The following is a 21304-nucleotide window of genomic DNA, read 5'->3' on the forward strand; positions in this document are numbered from 1 at the left end:
GTACCTGAGAACCTTCTGACAGGCAAGGGCTTCTGTGAAATTCATTGTCCYGTTATTGAAGTTGTGACTTCCCGTTATTGAAGTTGTGTTCCTTAAGTAATTTGCATGAATGCAATGAAAGTTTGCAAGCATATGTTTTAAAGAATTAGAGCTTTGCATGGCCATATTGAAGGGGTCTACTGCCAAGAAGGGAACTGGATGCACACATGGCTTTAATAAATTGGGTTACTGATAGAAACTCATATACATGCAAATCTTTGCCTCATTAAAACGTCGCCTGCCAAACGCTAAAAGCAGCTCTATGTATTTGTATATCAAAACATATCCTTGCAAGTACCAAACAAATGCTGCCTGCCACCTCGGACTTGGGGTGTTGCAGTGACTTTASCCCAGTGCCCAAACGAAGCCTTTCTTGCAACGGAGATGTTCACATGGACACTTTCCCTCGGGGGCTCTCTCTGTTTCAATAAACGGAGAGGTCGCGCCGCCTCCGCCCGGACAGCTCCATCCGCTTGCTTTTGAGGCGCGTGTAGAGCGGTCAATATGTGAGATACCTGCCGGGCCAGCGGCTCCAGCAGTGTCCCAGGTCCCCACAAGGACAGGCAAAGGCAGGGATCCCGCACGGAGCCGCGTGTGGGCTGCGAACCGTGAGGGGCCCAGAGCTGCGCGCCCGGCGAGCCCCGCCGCGGGGGCGGTCCCGGGGGTGGCCCTGGCAGGTGCGGGCGGTGGCTCCGGCGCGGTACCGGGTCAGGGGCAGGACACCGAGGCGTGACAAGACTCCCGGGCGGTCCGGGGCTGCCGCGAACGCGGGTAGCGGAGAGGGGGCGGTGCGGGGCGGGCGGCGGCCGCGGGAGGGCGCGGCGGGAGCGGCGCGGGCGCTGCCGCAGAAGATGTCGGCGGGGCGGCCGTGGCCGTGGTGGCTGCTGCCGGCGCTGCTGTGGGGCGGCGCGGGGGGGTACGTGGTGGTCAGCTCGGTGTCGTGGCCGCTGCCCGAGGCGGGGGCGGCGGCGGACGAGCTGCACAGCTCCTCCACCGAGGAGGCGCTGCCCGCGCTGCTGGAGGAGCCGGGCGGCCTCTGGAAGCAGAGCTACCCGGCCTCGGCGTACCGGGAGGATGCGGCGCTGGGCTCCGGGCCGGCGGCGCGGCGGCCGGGCCAGGGGGCCGCCCCCTCCAGGATGTTCTCCTACCGGCGGGAGGGCGGAGGGGCGCCGGGCCGCGCCGGGACCGCCCGCTTCCTCGCCCGCCACAACAGCTGGGGCTTCGTGGCGACGCGGGCCGCCCGAGGAAAGGTACGGTGCCCACGGTGCCCCCGCCACGCGTTACCTGCAGAACCAGCGGCGGAAAGCCCGGAACAGAGAAATCGTGCTCAGAGCGCAGTGAGGGACGATGCACGCTAAAAACCGCATCAGAGAGGCACCAAAAAAAAAAAAAAAAAAAAAAAAGCAAATCTCTAGGCTAGAAAGCAGACCTGCATCGCAAGGTTTGGAACAGGATTTCCTCAGAATGGTGAGGAAGAGGAGGAGGAGAGCCTGCTGGGCTACCACAAAACCTGTCCGTCCCTCCAGCTATACCACCTTAAAGGACGATTTCTCTGTCAGGAACATGAAACAAATTAGCTGGGCTGCATCGGAGAATTGGGGTAATTATTTTTTCCAGCTGTAAAATACTTCCATTTTTAAAGTGAAAGGTTGAGATGAGACACAGCATCCATAACCACTCAGATAAAAGGAGTGTTTAAAAAGGAGTGTTCTCAGATAAAAGAGATTTTTTTAAAAAAAATACATTCTTAATTCTCTGTTGAAAGTATTCACAGATTAATTAGCTTACAATTTTAAATTAAACATTTAAAAGCACATAAGTCTTCAGAACGTTTAGCTAAGTTAGTGGCAGTTTATGTTACTGTGAAATACAAAGTAACAGGTTGAAAAAAAATACTATTAAGTAAGTAGGTACATAGGCACAAGAGGCCTGTAATTCTACATCAGCGTTTAGAAATTGTATTAAAACATATGATCGTAACTCTTCTGGTTTATACTCAGTGGAATTACAGTCATAATACAGTCTGCAGTTATCTGCCTCCAGACAGAACGCAGAAGTAATACAGAAAAATCTGATKCATAATAAAATTTTAAATTCGGGGGGTGGTGTTTGCCGCTTTGAATGGTGTGCTATGCTGCCTGTGATCACAATTATTTTTGAGAATCTGGAGTAACATTAACCTTGCATGACAGACTGAGCATTTTAAGCAATGGGAACATGTCCTACAATATTACTGAGAGCTCTTTTTCTTTCATTGTAACTTTTGAAAATAAACAAGTATTTTTATTTTCTAAGTTATGTAAAATCATTAAAGCATTACTTCTAAGGAAAGTCAACAAAGACCATTTACAAGCACTATAAGCATTAAAATTTTAAAGGCATATGAACATTTAAATTCAGAAAGCATGCAACCCAGCTAACAATATTATCCAGGGTTTTCTTATTAACTATTCATATTTAATTTGATTTTGGTGTAAAAGATTTAATGTATTGACTGATAATGTTTACTATTTAACTTCTAATAGACCATGAGGAAAGAAATCTCTGAAGATATGAAAAAAAGCATAATTAATTTAATATATGTCATTGCTATTTATAATGGGATGAAAAGCATAGTAGAAGTATATGTTATTATGAAGGATAGTCACTACTGGGCAAGGACATTTTTGCATGCATTATAACCACTGTGTGTACACAGATCAGTGCATGGGAGAAAACTTTTTGAAAACTTGGCTGCTTAGTGTCCTCTCTCTGCTGTGGGAGGAGGTTTTACTCTGGCTGTCTTAGTAGTTGAGATTTCTCCCCACTCCCAATCTGATGTTCCTGCYCAGGAAGCTGAGCTGATGTCCAGTTGGACTTTAAACTTCTAGTTAAAATGCTTTCTTTTTTGTTTTGGCAAACCAATGCAATCACATTTCAAGTCAAAAGCAAAACAGGAGGCAGTATTAGAGTAAAAAGCAGGCTGAATCAAGGCCAAATTAGGCTCTATATCCTTTTGGGTTTGAGGAAAGCTATCAGCATTGGTTTAGAGTAAAAATTTCCTGACATTGATGGCATTGATTTTCATGCACTTAAACATTTTTAATTTGGTAGTTCCTTTAAGCTTAGTGGAAGAGAAAATGTTCTCTATAGTGTCACAGACAGGACTAGAGAGAAGAAATAGAGGGGAGATCTGTTTTCATAGAAGCATAATAGACCTAATTTAGAGGAGGTGGATCTTATTTAGAAGAAATGCTGCCAATGATGACAACGGYAAGTGGGATCACTGGGGCTGGCTCTGCTAGAGCCCTTGAGGGAATCCCCCMCACTGTAAACTGTCTATGTGCAAATATGTAACCAGCTGCTTGTTTGGATTTTGCAGATCCAAGGTATGCCCTATGGGAACTGTTTACTTCTCAGCGATGGTCCCGTCAATAACAGCACTGGAATCCCTTTCTTTTATGTGACACCAAAGGATAGCACTGTGACAGATCTTCTGAAGAATCCCATGGCTTCTCTGACCCTGCCAGAGGCAGATGGAAATTTCTGCAGGTAACAGTTTTATCTGTCTCCTACCACCTTCAATTAGAACAGACCTCAGAACAAAATGCTGGGTTCCCACCTGCTTCAATGCCCTGCATTTATTTTTGGCTCTCAGCATCAGCTACATACTCCTTCCTAGGTTTGTTTTGCAGTAAGTTGCCCTGGTAAAGYATAGAGAAAAGCAGAGGTGTCACTGATGTATATTGTAGTGGCTGGAGTGGCTTTCAGCTTTAACATGCCTAAATTTTAATCTCTTCTTGGAGGTGCCTACATAAAATCTAGGTGTTCAAGATCTCATAATAGTCTATAGTGATCTAGTCAATAAAATCCATAGTTTCAGAGGCTGTCCAATTCACAGTAAGGCAGGCAACTTTGCTCTGCTGAACAGCCCTGGAGGCCCTGCTGAATGCCTTGACAGGGTTCCAGCTCGCTGGGTTCTGTTCTCTGGCTYGCTGGGTTCTCAGGCTCTCAGTTCACAAGGTGTATGCTCAGGACTGTTTTCTGTCAGATGGTATACTCAGTCTGTTTTCCACCTCTTCTGAGAATATGATTGAATRTGATATCTTTGCAAATGTTTTACACCTTGTATATCACCAACAGATGATAAATGACCCACCAAATAAAGAAAGTCAAGTCTGAGGTTTACCAATCTACATCTAGTCGCAGSTTCTTCTCTCCAGAGACAGCAGTGAGTTCTTCTTAATTATATCATAGACCCTTAGAATCAGAGAATGGTTTGTGTTGGAAAAAACTTTAAGGGCCATCTAAGTCCAACTTCCCTGCCCTGAACAGGACACCTTCCACTAGAAGAGGCTGCTCAAAGCCATGGCCTTGAACATTTCCAAGGATGGAGCATCCACAGCTTCTGTGGACAGCCTGTTCCAGCACCTCATCCCCTTTACAGCAAAGACTAACATGCAATCAAAACCTACTCTCTTTTAGTTCAAATCCATCATYCCATTGTCCTGTCACTACATGCTCTTGTGGAAAGTCTCTCCCCAGCTCTCTTTCAGGCTTCCTTTAAGTACTGAAAGTCTGCTTAAAAGGTCTCCCTGGAGCCTTCTCAGGGCTGAACAATCCCAACTGCTCAGCCTGTCTTTGTAGGAGAAATACCCCATCCCTGTGATCATCTTCATGGCCTCCTCTGGACTAGCTCCAACARGTCCGTGTCACTCTTTGTGTATAATGAATAACTTCAGATCACTGAAGCTTTACACATGTAAAATGTATGTATGTAAACTCAAAGATGATTCAGTTTTTCCCTCCATTCTTGTCTCCTTGAAAAAGACATGTCTCTACCATATGTTTGTTTACAGTCAAACATGTGGCAAACTTGGCTGGGTCAGCCTTSTGTGAAGTGTTTTTTACAAAGGCCTCTTTACGTGACGAGGTACATGACACCGAAATTGTGTCAGACAGGACTCTGTTAYCAAAGCAGGTCTTAGCTCACTCTCSAAGGAGAGAGARAGAGAATTGGTAAGAACASACTCCTTCRGAAAGAAATGGCATTAACAGTTTTTATTCCAACCTAAGGTCCTCTTTGGGGAAGGAGAGATTTTATCTTAAGAGCAGATTTCCCCAGCTGAGAATWGCCTTGAGTATCATCCCACCTCTCAAGCCTGCTTGCGGAGAAGAAACCTTGGAAAAGCAGGGAGTGGCAAATATAAAACATTACTTGTTATAATGCTTGTCTGAATTTGTCTTCAGAATATATTGCTTTGTGAAAATTACATGATAGAAAAATGAAATGTTTCTGAGTCCTAAGCAGTACAAGTAATTTCAGGCTGACGTCCTATTCCCAAGGAATGGAAATCATGGCTTCCTTTCACAATGTCAAACACCTAATAGGAACAGCATTTATTAAGTTAATTTAGTTTTGAGTGCTTGAGGAGGTCAGTGAAGTAGTGAAGTTAACACTGGAATGGTTCTGCTTCTTGCTTAAATATTTTCATTAAATATTTTGGATTAATAATTTAGAAAATAAATACATCCATTCTTTGAGTGCACGCTTAATGGTGTTTATTCCTTTCTAAGCTTTTTCATTCAGTCTAATAGTAAACTCACTATCTAGACCAAGTGCTTAAAATGTTTTTTAAGTCCTATATTCTACTACCCAATGCCCTATTTTTAGAGGCCCAAGGTCAGGGCAGTTTCCATGGATAATAACTGGTAGTGTTGAGCACTTCTGAAAACTACACACCCACCGAGACACTTAAGTGTGGCCTTTGATCCCTGACTTTAAACAGCCACTCTTGAGAGTCTTTGCCTTCTRTGGCTTAGCAACATCACTGCCCAATTTACCTGTTTGGGAAGAGGCACTTCACCACAAAAGAGAAATGCTGCATGTTTATAGAAATATGAAATCCATATATTCACAAACCTTTGAGGGTATGCATTCGATGTCTTTTTATTATGCCACTATTAATTTTCAAACCACTACCCTTTTGATGAGTGTGCCATGTATTTGCTGCTGCTTATTTTGCAGCCAGGATTCTGTCACCTGAMTCTAGGCCCCTCTGCAGCCTGAGATTGTGCTCTCTGGTGAGAAGAGCTCTCTGGACACTGCCAAGAAGCTAAACTCGGATTTCCAAAACAGCTTAGGCCAAACTAATTACCATTTGCCACATCCTTGTTTTCCCTCCTTAYCACTAGTCATGTGCTACCCTTCCCCCCATCAGTTCTGGGCTTTGCCTCAGCCTGAGCTGAAATATAAATCTGAAGAAAATTAACCTGACAGTGAGAGTAAGTTATTTTGCCTTCTTCTTTTCATCCTGTGGCCAGTACTGCTTCTGGCCATGCAATCCCACCCCCTCCCTCCAGCTGACCATATGGTGGGCCTATTTTAGCTCAGTAACCCAGCAGAAACCTTTTTGTTTTTTCTGGATGAGATCTTTACTTAATAACTTGAATCAGCTCCTCAAGAGCCAGAGAAGAACAAAGARAAGATGAAAGGAAAAGAGAARGTGGAGAAAAATAGGATATTCTCATTTTAGCGTGTAACCATACTCCAAATATTGAACTTACTGCTGAATTGAGTACACAGATTCAGGGTCTGATCAGTGTTCCTTGCATTATTTATTTTGGTTTTACATTCAGTTTTTCATTATTTCTGAAGTTCTCATCTGGAACCAATGTTGGTTGGTTTTAGTGCAAAAAGCGAGCAATGTGGACAATGAAAAATTGGGTCTTTAGTTGAGCTGCAGTTTTTGTTTTTGATGATAKGAGAATGTGAGCAAGCTTTGAGGCTGGCTCACAGCAAGGAAGTGTATGAGCACTGGACTTTGACTTTTTTCTCTTCCCATATCACCAGACTCAGAAATTAATGTGTTTTAAACTAGCAATCCATGACTGATTTTTACAYTGAAGCCCTGCACACCACCCCATTGTTAACCCACAGAAAGGGCTTCTGCAGGCAGCACAACACAAAAAAAACAACTGCCCAGGTGTCTAGGCCCTGCTGCCACTGCTTGGAGTAGCCCATCCCCAGCTGTAGGGTGCGCTTCCCCTGCTGAGATAGGCAGGCTRTGCCTTGCAAACAGCACACAGCATSCTTAGTGCAGAGCTTTATRTGGTGGCTCAAGTTTGGTACAGCAAAAGTCTCCTTTACTCACACTATGTGAGAGACAAGACCTTTCACTCTGAGACTTCAAGTCCTGATAGTATGAAAATGGTATCTGTGATGTTTTMTTTGCAATGGAAAATGTCATTCTTGCCAGACATTCTCTTCATTCTCTCTCATTCTCTTCAAGTGCATCATTAATTGTTTTGGTTTCAAAATAATTATGCAAAATAGCTAAATGAATAATGTTCTACACGAGGAAGTTTTTGTCCTTGTATGCCAGCAATGCATTTGTAGCCTGTTYTTATGTGAAACTTTATTGGAGTTCCATTATTAACCTAGTCTGAGTTGCCAGAATGAAAATAAATGTGAAAGCTGATGAGTGGCTGTAGTCAATGCTCCTGGGAGTATTTGGCACTCTCCTGAAAAATGCTTCTGACCTATTGCACGCAGAAGAAATCTCTGTCCTTTAGAAAGAAAACATAGCTGACATTTCAATGTCTTCGTGTACCTAATGAGTTTCAAGTGACTTGTGTACACCAATTTGATATTAAATTTATTTAGTAGCAAATTTCATTTGTTTTGTTTCAGAACAGACTCAAGTTCCAAACCTTGACAATAAATATTTTCCCTTTCAAGGATGTGAGGAATACAGAGTGGCCTTTATGGTGCTCCAGCCTCAATATTTAATCAGCTGGAGAAAAAATTTGAAAATCCTAAACTAATAAGAAAAATAACATTTAATGTTGAAAGAAAGAGAGCTGCAACAGATTTGACTAGGCACTAATTGCAGATATTTTAGCATTGCAGCTACAGTCTGGATTCCTCATCTCTGGCCTAGAGATTGCCGTTTCCCAGAGGGAGACAGGCTGCCCCTCTCTGAGAAGGCTCTGATGGCCAGGATAGCGACAGCATTTGTTAGCAACTACACAGCATTCTATCTGAAAGCTGATAAATGGATAATAGAGGCAAGAAAAATTAAATGGTTCAGGGCTATAAATAGACTAAGCTGGTATGTCTGTGCCACTGACAAGCTGAAAAGATTGAGTCCCATTCTTGCAGCTTTCAGAAGGAGCAAGACTAAGCCCGACATTAAAGAATAGAGCAGCTATTGTTCTAAACACATTTCCCAACACACAGGCTGCTCAGAGGATCCCTCTTTCCAAGTAAGTTCCTGAGTCGGCCTCATTACAGCTGCAGCCTGGAAAATAGGCAATTAATTTTAAACATGTGTTGCCTCCTTGACATCAGGTTCAGATCATTCAGAGGGACYCACTGCGGCTTTCTTGGAGAAGGAGTTGGTTGCATGGCTGCCATGAACTGGTTTTCATTCAAAGGGAAAAGCAGTGAGCTTTGGWGTGTCTTCATTTTTGGTTTTTTTCTGCTATTAGTTTGGAGGATGGTGTTTCAAATCCACACTSTGGACTGTGAGTGATTTGGATGAATTCAGATTCCTCTCCTGACTTACGATCTCCATCAGGGGTGACTCCATCAGAACCATTTTACCCACCATGCTCATCTGCTGCTTGAGAAAGCAGATTGGCATGATCAGGCAGATGTCTTCAGTGGATATAAGCTGRCTCTGTAGGTTTCCTAAACTCTGCACGGAAAATGTTGACAGGAAGTGCTGAGCCACCAAGCCATGGGGAGAGCAGAGGAATTTGGTGGGTTAGGGTCCCTGCTGTGTGCAAACACCCGACTTCATTCTTAGGCAATCCTGAGGGACAATAAACCTGCCATGGGTGGAAGGCACAACCTTTGAGATGTCATATGGCCACTCAACATATATCTACCCCTGAGTTTGTGGAGTCACAGTAGTTAATGCATGGATTAATAGAACAAAGAAATTTGGCATTGTACTTTCACACAAAGAGGAATTACATGTGCAGAAGACAAAGGCTGAATTCAGACAYCCATCAGTTTTCGAGATCCACCTCCTGATTCTGTGGCATAGACACATTTCTAGCTCTGGTATTTATATTGGCCCTTTTTAGTCATATGCAAATAATTATGTCAGTAGTTGGTCCTGAAAAATCTGTATTAAAAATACCATGAAGATACCAAATTAGAAAATCAAACATGAAACCTACTATCATCGTGACCCAATGCACACARTGCAGCTCTAAATTACTATTTTTTCCTGTATTCCTAAATAACCAGCTTCCTAAAATCCCTTTCTAGTGAAATTGTATGTATTTCTCTGACTCTGTTTACAGAAATAGTTGATGCTGTGATTCTTTTTTTTCCTCCATGAATTGTCTATGGTTAAACTATATAAAAGCTTCCTGTCTGAAACACAAAGTTCAGCTGAAGAAATGCGTTGTTGTTTTTAGTGGAGACAGGAAAATAGACCGGCTTCATGTAACACATTGTAATTAAAACATTTTAGGAAGGATTATCTCCTAGAGACAGAGAAATTATTTAAAACATTAAAACACATATACTGTGAATGCAGGCTCACTTAGATGAATAGAATAGCCACTGCATCAATACTCTTTAGCTCCCTAACCTGACTTCAGATTCAGAACAGAAGGCCCCTTCCAAAAGCAAAGATGTTCTAACTATCTTTGCTGGCTCCCAAACATGGCTGATAAAGAAATTCTTGTCAAAATCAGAGCTGGACAGAGCAGGCTAGCTACATCCGGTTGAAGGCCAGCAACAGCTTTTCAGATTATGAAATTGCTTTCAGCAGAGATTTTGTTTGACGTTCATGCCATGCAGATTAGCAGCACCAATACATTCTTTCTGCTTTAGAGACTGGTAGTTAGTGGTGAACAAATGAAATGAATGACGAGAATAACTTACTTTTCAAAATTAATCACATTTATGAATCAAAATTATATGCACTTTAAAGTAATTTCCTAAGGACAGAGCGTTCCCTCCCTTCCCTTCTGTAGGTTTTAGAAGACAAAAATCCTATGATGCATTTTATATACYAGAAAATAACTCTTCCTTTTCACCTTGTGCCCTCTTTGAGGCTATGTGAAGAGGAGCCCTGTGCAGGGTGTGACAGAGTCACCTACCTCACATCCATGGGAGGTGACAGGGATAGCTGTGTCAGCAGCCAATCCTCACCTCCTAATTACATGGGTTTTCACCAGTGCTGCCATTATAGGAGAGGTTAGAATGTGTGGAGGCAGTCATTGCTCTTATGGCTCACATTACCTATGTGCTTTGAAGTAGAAAAAAAAGTTAAGAAAACTGTTCTCTGGGGCTTTCTTCTTGGCTTTCTGTCTCTCTTTTCCTSCAGTGGGAGAAAGCCCTTTCTCAACTTCTTTTCCACTCTGAAGAAGCAGAGGGATAAGAGCAGTGCTTTTTCATAGGACAGTGAGAAATGTGTTCAGGGAAGATAGGAAGGATTTGTGTATCCTGCCAGGGAGAATAGAAAGTCTTATTTCTCTAGGGTGGGTGAAGGAGAAGGATGTTGGCTCCTCTGTGGGAAAAGTAGGCTGAAGAAGAAAAAGAGAAGAATTCCTCCGCATAGACCCCTGCTTCCACTCCCAAACCCTGGAACAGTACTGAAGTTTCCTCCCTTCCTCCTGCCAGTTCCTTCTTGGGAGCACCTGGCTTTCCTTCCCAAGTGCTTTCCAAACTCTGAATTTGCTTTTACTGTTGAACTGTGGCAGATCAGTGTCACCTTATTAATGGATTGCAGAGGCTGAGAATTAAGATAATACTCAGGGATACTTTTGGTCAGAAACCAGGAGGCAGAGCATCATCAGTCAAAGCAGAGATCTCAGTTGTGAAAGGGAATCCTAACCAAGTCCCAACACCATCATCTTATGTGCTGATACAACCACAGTGGCCTGCAGTGTAGGCTCATCACACCCGGACTTGGATAGTTGCTGTATAAAAATCTTCTAATTAAACTCCAGAGACAGCTAGTGTAGTAAACAATTTAATGAGTAGGTGGCACTCTTTACTCTGARCCACTCTTGAACCACGACCCAGAAATTGCGGAAGTGTTATGTAGTAAAGTAAGTGGGACATGTTCATTAGCAGCGTGCTTTGCAGCATTGTRTCTCTGTTGGGAAATATTTTTCACTTGGATGCAGGCCTCTCCTTAAGCTCAGTAAAGCTGGCACCTTTGTTAGTGAATGTAACTCRTGTCATCTGACACACTTGGAAGCAAACTGCCTGGACTGGGTCAAGCTCTGCATACCTACTATGGTCATTGTAAGCAGAGGAACAGGAACAATCAATTCTCTTTTCACATATCAGGTGAATAATTAAGATGACCTCTTCTGATGCACTGTGTTCTTATAAAATGCACAAACTGAATCTTCTTCCATTTTAATCTGGCTTTCCTAATTTTCTGCAACAAAATATACGTATTTTAAATAAGCATTAAAAAATGTGTTCCCTATTKCTTCATCTTCTTTAACAATTACCTGCTTTCTCTTCCCCTCAGTTCATATTTTACTCTAATATTCATGAAGTCCTCTCCATGGAGACAGGAGACCTGATTCTGGTAAAGACAAACCACCTGAGAAACCACCTTGGGTTTCCTCAACAGAGCGTCACTGTCTCTGCCCCTGACTCTGCCTCCTTCTCACTCCCAGACAGCAGCACACAAATGTTACACAAAGCCACTCCTCTGCATCTACTTGGTCTTGTGCCAGCAAAGATAAAAGGAACTCAGGGACTGAGAGTTGAATATGAATTTATACAGAGGCAAGAAATATCTAGTGAATGCATGACTAGACCTTTACAGATGCAAGCAAGGAATGTTTTAGTAAATGTATCTATTAATCCCTGATCTCTCTTTAGTATCTTTTGTAAAAATATGGTATAAATTCCTTTATATCACTTTACTCCTAGGAAACAAATCCTGCATTTGCATTAGTTGCATTGGCAACAACACTGAAAATGCAAGACCTCTTCACAATATCTAGAAATGGTGGCTGTAAGTTTAGCGGTTTTTTGATGGTTTAAGAAGTATAAAAGTAATCAAACATCATTAGGGAAATAGTATGCCAAAAAAAAAAGAAGGATGCAGATACAGATTTAATTCAGGATATGAAGGGCTCCTTTGAAAAAAGAAAATACTAATGCTAATGTCAGATTGGAATACAAGGTTCCTATTCTGAAACAGAAAACCTGTGATAAGAGGCAGCCCTGAGAGCAAAACCAACAAAGTAATAAGTGTGCTAAACTCAAATGTATCATTGTCCTGTTCAGCTCTTCCAAAACTTCACCTMACATAATCTGAACAAATGATTTGAGTCATTTCCCAGAAAAACAAACTGGCCCTCCAGAATATTATTCCAATGAGCAAAATTCAATTTGAATAATTTTTACTCGGAAGATAGTATTATGTGTGCCAATCAATGTAATACCCTGGCTCACRAGAATATAGAGAAAACTGTAAACAGAAGAAGCCAGGGGAAAAAATCCCATAAATAAAACTATTCAAGCTATGGATGCATAGTGTGTGGGTTTTGTTGTCAGCCAAATATGTGGAGAGCAGTTTTTCATGTCATGTGGGGAAGTCACATCAGACACTAGTCCTATTAGGCAAAACTTTCTCAGCAAAGGCAGGCAGGGTTCACTGCTTAACCACAGCTACATCAGCTCTATTGCCTGCTCAAATCAAGTTGTATGCTTTCAGAATAAACATGTACTTGCACAAAACCACCAAATAATTGTAATCTGAGAAGATCAGACCAAAACTTCTCACTGYTCCTGATCCCATCCAAAATCTATCATCTTCATCTGTTCTGTGAATCACAGACATCTTTTAATAACAATCCCTTTTAAAATCCTTTCTGAAAGTAATTGACCACATATTACCTAGGAGCAATGTGCAGGAAAGACACTTGCAAATATTCCTGCTTTTCCTGGCTCTTCAGTTGTTTTATGATACTCTTAGGCTATGGAAGAAATTGCATCATATATTCAGACACACAGTTGCTTTAAAGCAATTTTCTGAGCTGAATTTCTGCTCACAAGCAGTCCCTTTCCTTCATCAATATATTGGTTAAATATATGTTGAATTTATAAACATATGCAGAGGGGTTTGGTACAGCATTAAGTTTAAGCATAAAAGATAACCATAGATCAGGAGATTGCTTCAAAAGGAATGTAACACTTCACCATCCAGGGCCAACAGTTGCAAGAGTGTAATCTGCACTGTCCTGGCTGCTGGACACACAAACCCTCAGCTGACACCCTTTGTATGTGGGATTTGGCTCCTTTCTCTTCAGMCATATTCACTGTGTTTGCCTGTGTTTATTTGTGTTTTGGTGAGTGAGCATCTCACTGGGCCATGGATGCTGGGTGGCCACACAACACCCAAAGCATACGCAAAAGAAATGCCAGGAGCTACAGGTGTCCCTGGGGCATGGAGCTGTGTTCCTTAGGGATGGAGCACTTTCAAGCCACTGTAACCCAGACTCAAAYGACATACTCAGCAGGCAGCAGGAGTTATTGCTGAGGATCTGTGGTGTGCCAAGGTGATCACATAGACAAGTTTGTACTCTGGATACACACCGATAGAAACAAACCCAGTGCCTGGACAGGAAATGTAGATTTTTTGGGTACTCAGAACACCACTCATATTATTTCATAACTTAAAAAATTGTACTAGAGAAAATTAGACCATTATATGTTGATGTGAACAGGAAGTTTGAGCCTGATCTTTGGCCTCTGCCCTCCCTCCCATAGTAAGCATGGGAGAGGAAAAAGGGTACAAGTGGAATTTGTCCAGAGGTCGTTAAACTGAACATCCCCTTCAGACAACTGCTGCTCCAGACTGAACAGGATGCTGAAAAAATGTCCCTGAGATGATGTGACTGCAAATGGCACTTTGGAGGTCAGGCTGCAGACAGTGGCAAGTGCTCAATGGACATAGTCAAGTATCAATCAGCTCCTGTATTTACTGTATCTCTATTCATGACCCCTTCTAGAAAAGCAGATATTTTATCTAGTGAGCTACAAGATCTCTTATAACCATCTGTGGAGAATCTGCAGGTGTTAAATTAGCTGCAGGAGGATGTCCATATGTTTCCTGCATATACTAGACACATTGAGAAATATAACCAAAAATGAAGCCATTGCAGATTGCATGCAGTAAGGCTAAAGGGCTCAAGCCAAGATCTTTAAGTAAAATTGTACACAGATGAGATGTAATTTACTGTGATGAAAACACAGTGAAGAAGAAATGCATCTTTCATTTCCTAATGTAGTCTTTTGGGCGGACATGAGAAGATGGTTCCCTGAGACACTGAGCAGTCTCAAAATGCTGGCAAGAGGACCTGGGGCTGCTCAGCATTTGCCAGAATCAAGCCTTTGCAGTAATTTCCTACACTATTTTTTTTTTTGCAATTGGTCGATTTATTTATGATTTATATCCTTGTATTGTGTATGTCAGAGTCAGCAATTGCCCTGCAGTTACTAATGGGAGTTATTTGTTATTACTATATACAAAGAGCCAAAAAGTAACTTCCCTGCCTTGGTCTGAAGGCAATTGGAGAATTTTTCTATTTGATGTAAAGCAGTTGAAAAATGGATAAAAAATGAACAAGGATTGATTTTCAAGGATAAGCACAATGAAAAGACCTTATGTTTTACATACAGATACACATATTCATACTTTTCTCTGTAGGCATAGGCACAGACTAACCCATCTCGCTAGTTCTTCTCAGAATCCTGAATACAGGTCTGTGCAACTGTGTGGGAATACTGCCAATTTCTGGGGGTTTTTTTTACAATCCAACATATATTAATCCAATTTTTGTGAGCATAAATTAAGATTAAGCAATTACCTACAGCAGAGCTATGTGTCAGTTGAGAATTCCTTCCAGACCACTCCTCTCCACCAAACAGTATACCTGGGAGTAGAGAAGACCCAGAAGGCTTGACAAAGCTTTCTATATGTGAGCAGGAGTTCACACTTSTCAAAAAACCCTTAAGAAAGCTATTTCTCATGAGCATTTTTCTCTGTGCACAGAAAAAATGTAATTGATCCAGAGGATTCGAGGTGTGCCAGGCTGACTCTCACAGGACAGATGGTCACGGTGCCTCCGGAGGAAGTAGAATTTGCCAAGCAAGCAATGTTTTCCAGGTCTGTATCTAACAGGCACATAGTAGAGTGCAACCCACGGTTTGAGAGAAATACACAAATGTGGCTGTTTGCTACAAAAAAGCTGACAAATAACAAGGCTGACCTTTACTGTGGGGCCATGAAGCATGYTGGCTTCTTTGTGGCTTGGAATGACAGACCTTTTAACTCTTGAGGAAATGAAATATGGAAATGCAATTAGTCAGTGTTGGACTCTAATAAGGCACGTGGTTTATAATCTGGGCATTATGAAGATATGTCACCTGGTTCCAAGGAGAGATTCCCTAATTCCATGGTGTATTTGTTTTCTTTAACGATTCTACCCCACCTTACTCCAAGTAGTGCTCTTCAGCTACAGCCTCGTACTCAGAGACAGAGCAGAGGTCTGCTGCCTTTGGGCTTACATTTTCAGRGTGGAGCTTACACTTAAATTACCCCCTCTGATATCCCAGCTGCTTCAAAGCSATACTACTTTCTGAACAGTATCCTTTGAACAGATGTGTGGCACACACACAGGGTGTGCCCCCATACCCTCCAGGGGGTCTCCAGAATTACAGGCGTGAAAAGCCTGAACCTCAGCTGGGGCACACAYCTCCCACAAGGCTGCCAGGGTTTGTCCCTCAGGCACACCTTGCCTGGTCAATCAAATACTGCTGGGAAACTGGGTTGAGTTTGGATCCAAAACAGCCCAGAGGTGATATTCTTTCTGACCTACAGGAAGGGGTCAGGGTGGGACTCTGTCAGTGTTTGCCATCAGCAGCATAAGTGGGACCATGAGTAGATGGGGTCATATAGACACAAAAGCCTTTTTAACAAACTTTCAGAAATTAGATTTCCATGTCATCCATAATCCACTAGCGCCTCAGAACAGGATGCTCTGTTATCAGGATGCAAGATCCAGAATCATAACTTGAGGGCTGCTGGGGCATATCCAGGACCAGCAGCATCTGAAGACATTTCCCAATGCCAGAGTTGTAGGTGCTCAAAGGGACAGCTCAGAAAACGGTGGGAAACCCTATTTTCCCAATGAGAGCAAAATCAAGAAGTTGCCAAACCAAACATCTCTGCTGCAGGGTCCTCTGCAGGAGCAGGGGGGCACTGAGCCAACCCTGCCCAGACTTGCAGCACCTCCCGCCCATGTTCCTGTGAACACTCTGACTTAAGCTGTTGTATCCACTCTGTGCATCACTGCTGAGCTTCCCACAGACACATACGCTTGCTGGGGCTTGAGGAGCAGATACCTGCACCCTGYCAGGGAGAATCTGTTTGACCTAACTGTAAGGAAGGCCAAAGAAGTTAGACATAAATACAGGATGAGAAGGCTGTAGGAGGRTGACAGCTTGCAGAGGATGTGCTCTACCTGCTACCCAGTTTTGTTAGCTCTCCCTACACATCACAATCACTACCAAAGACATAGTATTTTCAGAACACTGCTTCCTTTAAACAGATACAAGTACAACCCTCACACACATTTGAAGAGTCTCCTCTATTTTTCAGTAAMTTAGAGAATAAACAACATCTGCCTTTAGAGATAGGGTTCTGCAGTGGAGGAAGGTGGTGATTGCTAGCTGCCTAAGTTGCAGTTCTCCCTAGACTGGGGTGTGGAAGTTCGTAAGCCTTACAGCAAGGGAGGGCCAAAAAGATGAATGGTGGTGTTCTCATGTCTCAGGTTTCACTCTGGCAGAGCACACTAGGCTGAAGAAAAAAGCAGACAATGCATATGCTTTGGCATGTCTTTTAATTTTTTTCTCTTTTCTTTGTCCTTCCAGGCACCCAGTGGTAAGAAAGTGGCCTCGTAGCTATGAGTGGTTCTTCATGAAAATGAACATTGAACACATCTGGCTTCAAAACTGGTATGGAGAAGTTTCTCCCATTGCAGTAGAAGAGTATTTAAAAGCAGCTCCAAGTAAAGGATGATCGAATGGGCTTTGAGATAGAAATCTCCTGAGTTTCCTTTCCAAACACTTCTAAATTTTCATGGTACATGGTTTCTTTACAGTGATTTTTTTTCCCCTCCCCAAAAGCTTCAAAATAGCTCTTTCTCACATGGAGCGGACTGAAAATAAATCAACACAGACTTTCAAATTATGAAGGAGAGGTGGATACTAGCCCTACCCTGCAATGTACAGACTTGTCATTTCAAGCAGGCAACACGTCATCTGAAATGCTGTTTTAAAAATACTTTGTATCTGTTTGTTTTGACTTCTATTGCTGTSCACTCACAGGGAAACTACACTATGTGCTAAATATAATGTTCTGATTTGCAGAAAACRCAAATTGCCCACTCAGAACCTTCTATGCATTGTGGAGGTATTACTGCTGCTTGGTCTCCCTTGGTTTGTAAGTACTCTAAGAGAAACTTAATAGCTKCAAATTTAGGTGTTTAAGTTTAAAAACAAATAATTTGCTAAAGCTGTCCTCATTTGCTAACTTTTCTTTTCTATGTGTGTTTTTCCCTAATTAGATAATTTGGTATTTCASTTGGAAATTGAGTAGAACTTCTCTCTTTAGTAGAAAAAAATGCAATCAGTTCAAACAGCACAGCTCCAATATAACTTGTCTCTGACACAAAGCTGGTTAAACACATTAAGGGCCAAAATCAAATCGGCCCCAAAAGGATTATCTCAATACAAGTATAAACACTCTCATAAGAAGAATTTAAGCAAATGTTCTCAGCTAGCCTGTTCCTGTTGAGACAGGAAAAGTATTTCTAATAGCCTGTAGTCCCAATTTTTTTTGCCTCCCTGCTCAAGCCACTGCTTTATTTTTAACTGGCTTGTGCAACTGATCTTTTGTAAGCCCTCACTAAATCATTGAGGGGTGGAGTCTCTCCCCTAACTCCGTTTCCTCACCAAGARTAAAGGGCTTGTTCATCCATTTATTTTTTAAAGAAGCCCAAAGATGGTAGGTATTTCAGGCCATGAAAAMGTACTTTTCCCAGTGCAAACTTTGTTGCAAACACATATATAGGCTTCTCATGGAGTAATACCAAAAGAGTTCAAAGGCATTTTAATCACCATCAGCCCTTTCTCGAGATGTCCTCCTGGTAAACTTATTCTGCATTTCTTAAGGGTATCACAGAAAGAAACTTCCCATGGCTAAGAGCCAAGTCACCACAGTTTTAAAATTATATGGCTGCTCTCCCGTTACATTAAGAAAGAGACATACTGAAATGAGATTTCTGTGCCTGTGGGGAAGGTCTTCGAGCATCCCTGGAAGTGCACCTGAGCTCTGGACACCAGCCTGCACCATGTCTGGGCTGGGGAGGAGCCTGGGTGCGTGGGTAAGTGCCCTAAGATTGTACAGGTTAATCCCGGGGCAGAGCTCAGAGGCAGCTGMATGAGCTGTGATCAGCTGGAAGCCAATTAAGTGTAGCTTGGTTTATTTTGGCTCCAGCATGGAGAGAGGGAGTCATTCCCAGAACAACTGGGCACCATACTGGTTTGACTACAAGGGGGCACTTAGCCGCAGGGTGAGTCCTCAGCTCCAGGCATCGTTGCTACTCCTGATACTCTGTAAGAAGCAAAAGCAAGTGGAGGAGGGAATTTTTGTTTAGACACTTACTAAGCCTTTTTTTTATTCTTGTCTCATTGCTAACGAGACTCTGTTGGCAGTGCAGATCTTTTGCAGAGGTAATTATACAAAAGGAGGAAATGTCCTGCCTGAATCTATTTCCTTCTATTTTATTTCTTGGCAGATGAGCTGCATTTTCACATTTGAGTTTGCCCCGAATCTTGCATTGGGTAGTACTGAAGCAAGATGGCCTGTCCTGTACAAATTTATAGAATACCATCAAGTGAAATCCCCCTTGACTCATATAATTTTGCCATGGGAATCTTTGTTCACTATGGATTTAATGACTTTGTCCATTAAGATTAATGGGACTTTTAAATCYGAGTGCAACAGGAAGAATACTAGGCCTTTTAAGGGAATTTCACACGTGTAACATTTCTGTTGAACTATAATTACATATTTCATTATCCCAGTTCACTACTATCCCCAGAGAAACGTGAAAAACCTATTCTGTCCCCCACTCCTAAATACACACAGATTAAGCAAATACAGAGTACAATCTTAATGTTTAAACAAGCTGATGAAGAGAAAAAGAATTTTAGAAGTGCTGCTGTTACTGTACTCTCAATTTCATTCATGTCCCCTGGAAACAGTGACAGGGCCCTATGTCCTATCCATTAACTTATTAACTAGCCTTGAAGTAGTAAGGGATTGTGTCAACAAGGTTCAGAAGAGCTTCAGTGGTTTAAGAAGTAAGTGTGTACTAAGAAAAGTTTTGAATTTACAACATCCTACTTGTTACAGACTGTCTCCCTGCACACACAGATTAATTGGAGTAGCTTCAGTATTGTAAAATGACACATTCATCAAGAAGCTTTTCAGTATGGACCCACCGTGAGGCTCTTGACAGAACCTCAAAATATGAAATGGTGATGACATGTAAAGTGACAAAATGGGCCTCTTGAAGAAATGCTGTCTTAAATCACCTGTTCTCATTTCATACTTCCTTCACCCAAGGAATAGTTACCATGAAAATCCTTGGAAGTCTGTAGAAATTCATAAAAATATGACCAGCAGATTTTGAATGGAATTTTCCCGACCAAAAAAAAAAAAGAGGGGAAAGTAGTTTGCTTATTTGGGTTTTATATTATTATTTATACGCTAGTCCCAATTTTTCTTTGAAAAGACAAATGTCTCAAGTAATATTGGTCATCACATGATACATAATGTTTGTTAAAGCTTTTAACCCAAAGAGTTTTATCTGAAATACCATAATAAAAACATAGTTCCTTAAGACTGTAGAGYCTGATCTTGCTTCAATTCAAGTCAATAGCAAAAATCCCATTTATTTGTTGTGTTTTAATTATTAGATCAAACAAGCATTTTCATAAAATGTCTTGATAAAGTCTTATGTATTTATTAAGCATTTCAACCAGCTGATGTGTAATTTCCATGTGTTCTGTATTTTAGTTATTTCTGTAGCTTCCCCAAAAAAGTTTGTTGTGCAACATGTTTAAAATTTAAACTGTGGTCTTGCGATATTTAAAAGATGTATTTGGCTATTTCTGTATACTTGCTGAAAAAAGGAAAATGAAGCTGAAAAGTTGGGTTCTCACTTTTTGCTAATTTGTGCAAAAGTAATGCATGTACAGGATTTAGGTACAGCTGTTTTGAACTGCTGCTCTTATTTAACCAAAGAATGCTCCGTTTCTGATGAAATTTTCATCACTTCAGTGGTTGAAATGCAACCTGTCACACTTCTGGATGTGTATTGCAATTTGCAATGTATTTTGATTTCTAAAAATATTGAAAGTTGTTAACAAAATGGCCATGGAGAAGAAATGAAAATAAAACAAATTTCAAAGCAGAAAGTGTATAAGGATATTCTTCACTACAGAATTCACTGGAGGAACTGACCTTGTGCAAACAACCATTGAAATTTCTGCCTGACCTGAACATCTGTTCTCGTTTCTTTTCCCTGAGATTTTCTGAACCAAGTTAATTTCTCTCAAAATTTTTGTGGGAATTGAGACTTAGACCTGCCTTTTCTCTGGGGAGGAAAGTCTAGCCAAGCATCTTTCATCATTCCTTCATCTCCTCATTACTGTGCAGTTTGCTTTTACTGTGGCAGTTAAATGTCACTCYTAAAGTTTGCTCTTCTTTTCTGCACATAGAGATGGAGCACTCACCTCTTGGGTGTGTATTAATAGTGTTTTGGAAGTTTCCTTAGTGCTATTTCTTCCCTTGCCAGCCTTGCACTTACAAGTTCTTGTTACAGCTTGTTCTCTCCTGTCCACTTTTCTCTGCCACTTTTTTAAAGCCAAGACTAACAATTTACCTCTTCATATTGCTTTCCCCCACCATCTTCTTTCAACAAAATTCAAGTTCAAATACTAAAATTCCCACTTCATATCACATAGAATAGAATAGAATAGAATAGAATAGAATAGAATAGAATAGAATAGAATAGAATAGAATAGAATAGAATAGAATAGAATAGAATAGAAAAGAAAAGAAAACAGCCTGTGTTTCCTATTTACACTTTAAGTCTTTGTCTTGCTACTGGTTGGACTGCATTTACTTTAAGAACTGTGACAACAGTTCCCTAA

At 41.6% G+C, this 21304-nt stretch overlaps 1 protein-coding gene across 1 annotated transcript; it reads left to right on the plus strand.

The window, feature by feature from the left end:
- The first annotated feature begins 890 nt into the window (after positions 1-890).
- CREG2 (cellular repressor of E1A stimulated genes 2) lies at positions 891-20579 on the plus strand. The gene is made up of 4 exons (XM_057374851.1): positions 891-1289; positions 3401-3570; positions 15072-15185; positions 16952-20579. The coding sequence occupies exons 1-4, from the start codon at positions 891-893 to the stop codon at positions 17097-17099; spliced, it is 831 nt and encodes a 276-aa protein (XP_057230834.1). The 3' UTR covers positions 17100-20579.
- The last annotated feature ends 725 nt before the right edge of the window (positions 20580-21304 follow it).

The sequence above is a fragment of the Malurus melanocephalus genome, unplaced genomic scaffold (genome assembly GCF_030028575.1).
Source record: "Malurus melanocephalus ecotype Western Australia unplaced genomic scaffold, MMel_1.1 scaffold_234, whole genome shotgun sequence".
In the NCBI taxonomy this organism is placed as follows: Eukaryota; Metazoa; Chordata; class Aves; order Passeriformes; family Maluridae; genus Malurus; species Malurus melanocephalus.

Bases quoted from the DNA above. Each gene is read 5' to 3' on its own strand.
- CREG2 (XM_057374851.1), top strand. From the start codon at position 891: ATGTCGGCGGGGCGGCCGTGGCCGTGGTGGCTGCTGCCGGCGCTGCTG. The intron at 1,290-3,400 runs GTACGGTGCCCA...TGGATTTTGCAG, and splicing joins CGCGGGCCGCCCGAGGAAAG to ATCCAAGGTATGCCCTATGG. The intron at 15,186-16,951 runs GTCTGTATCTAA...TTGTCCTTCCAG, and splicing joins AAGCAAGCAATGTTTTCCAG to GCACCCAGTGGTAAGAAAGT.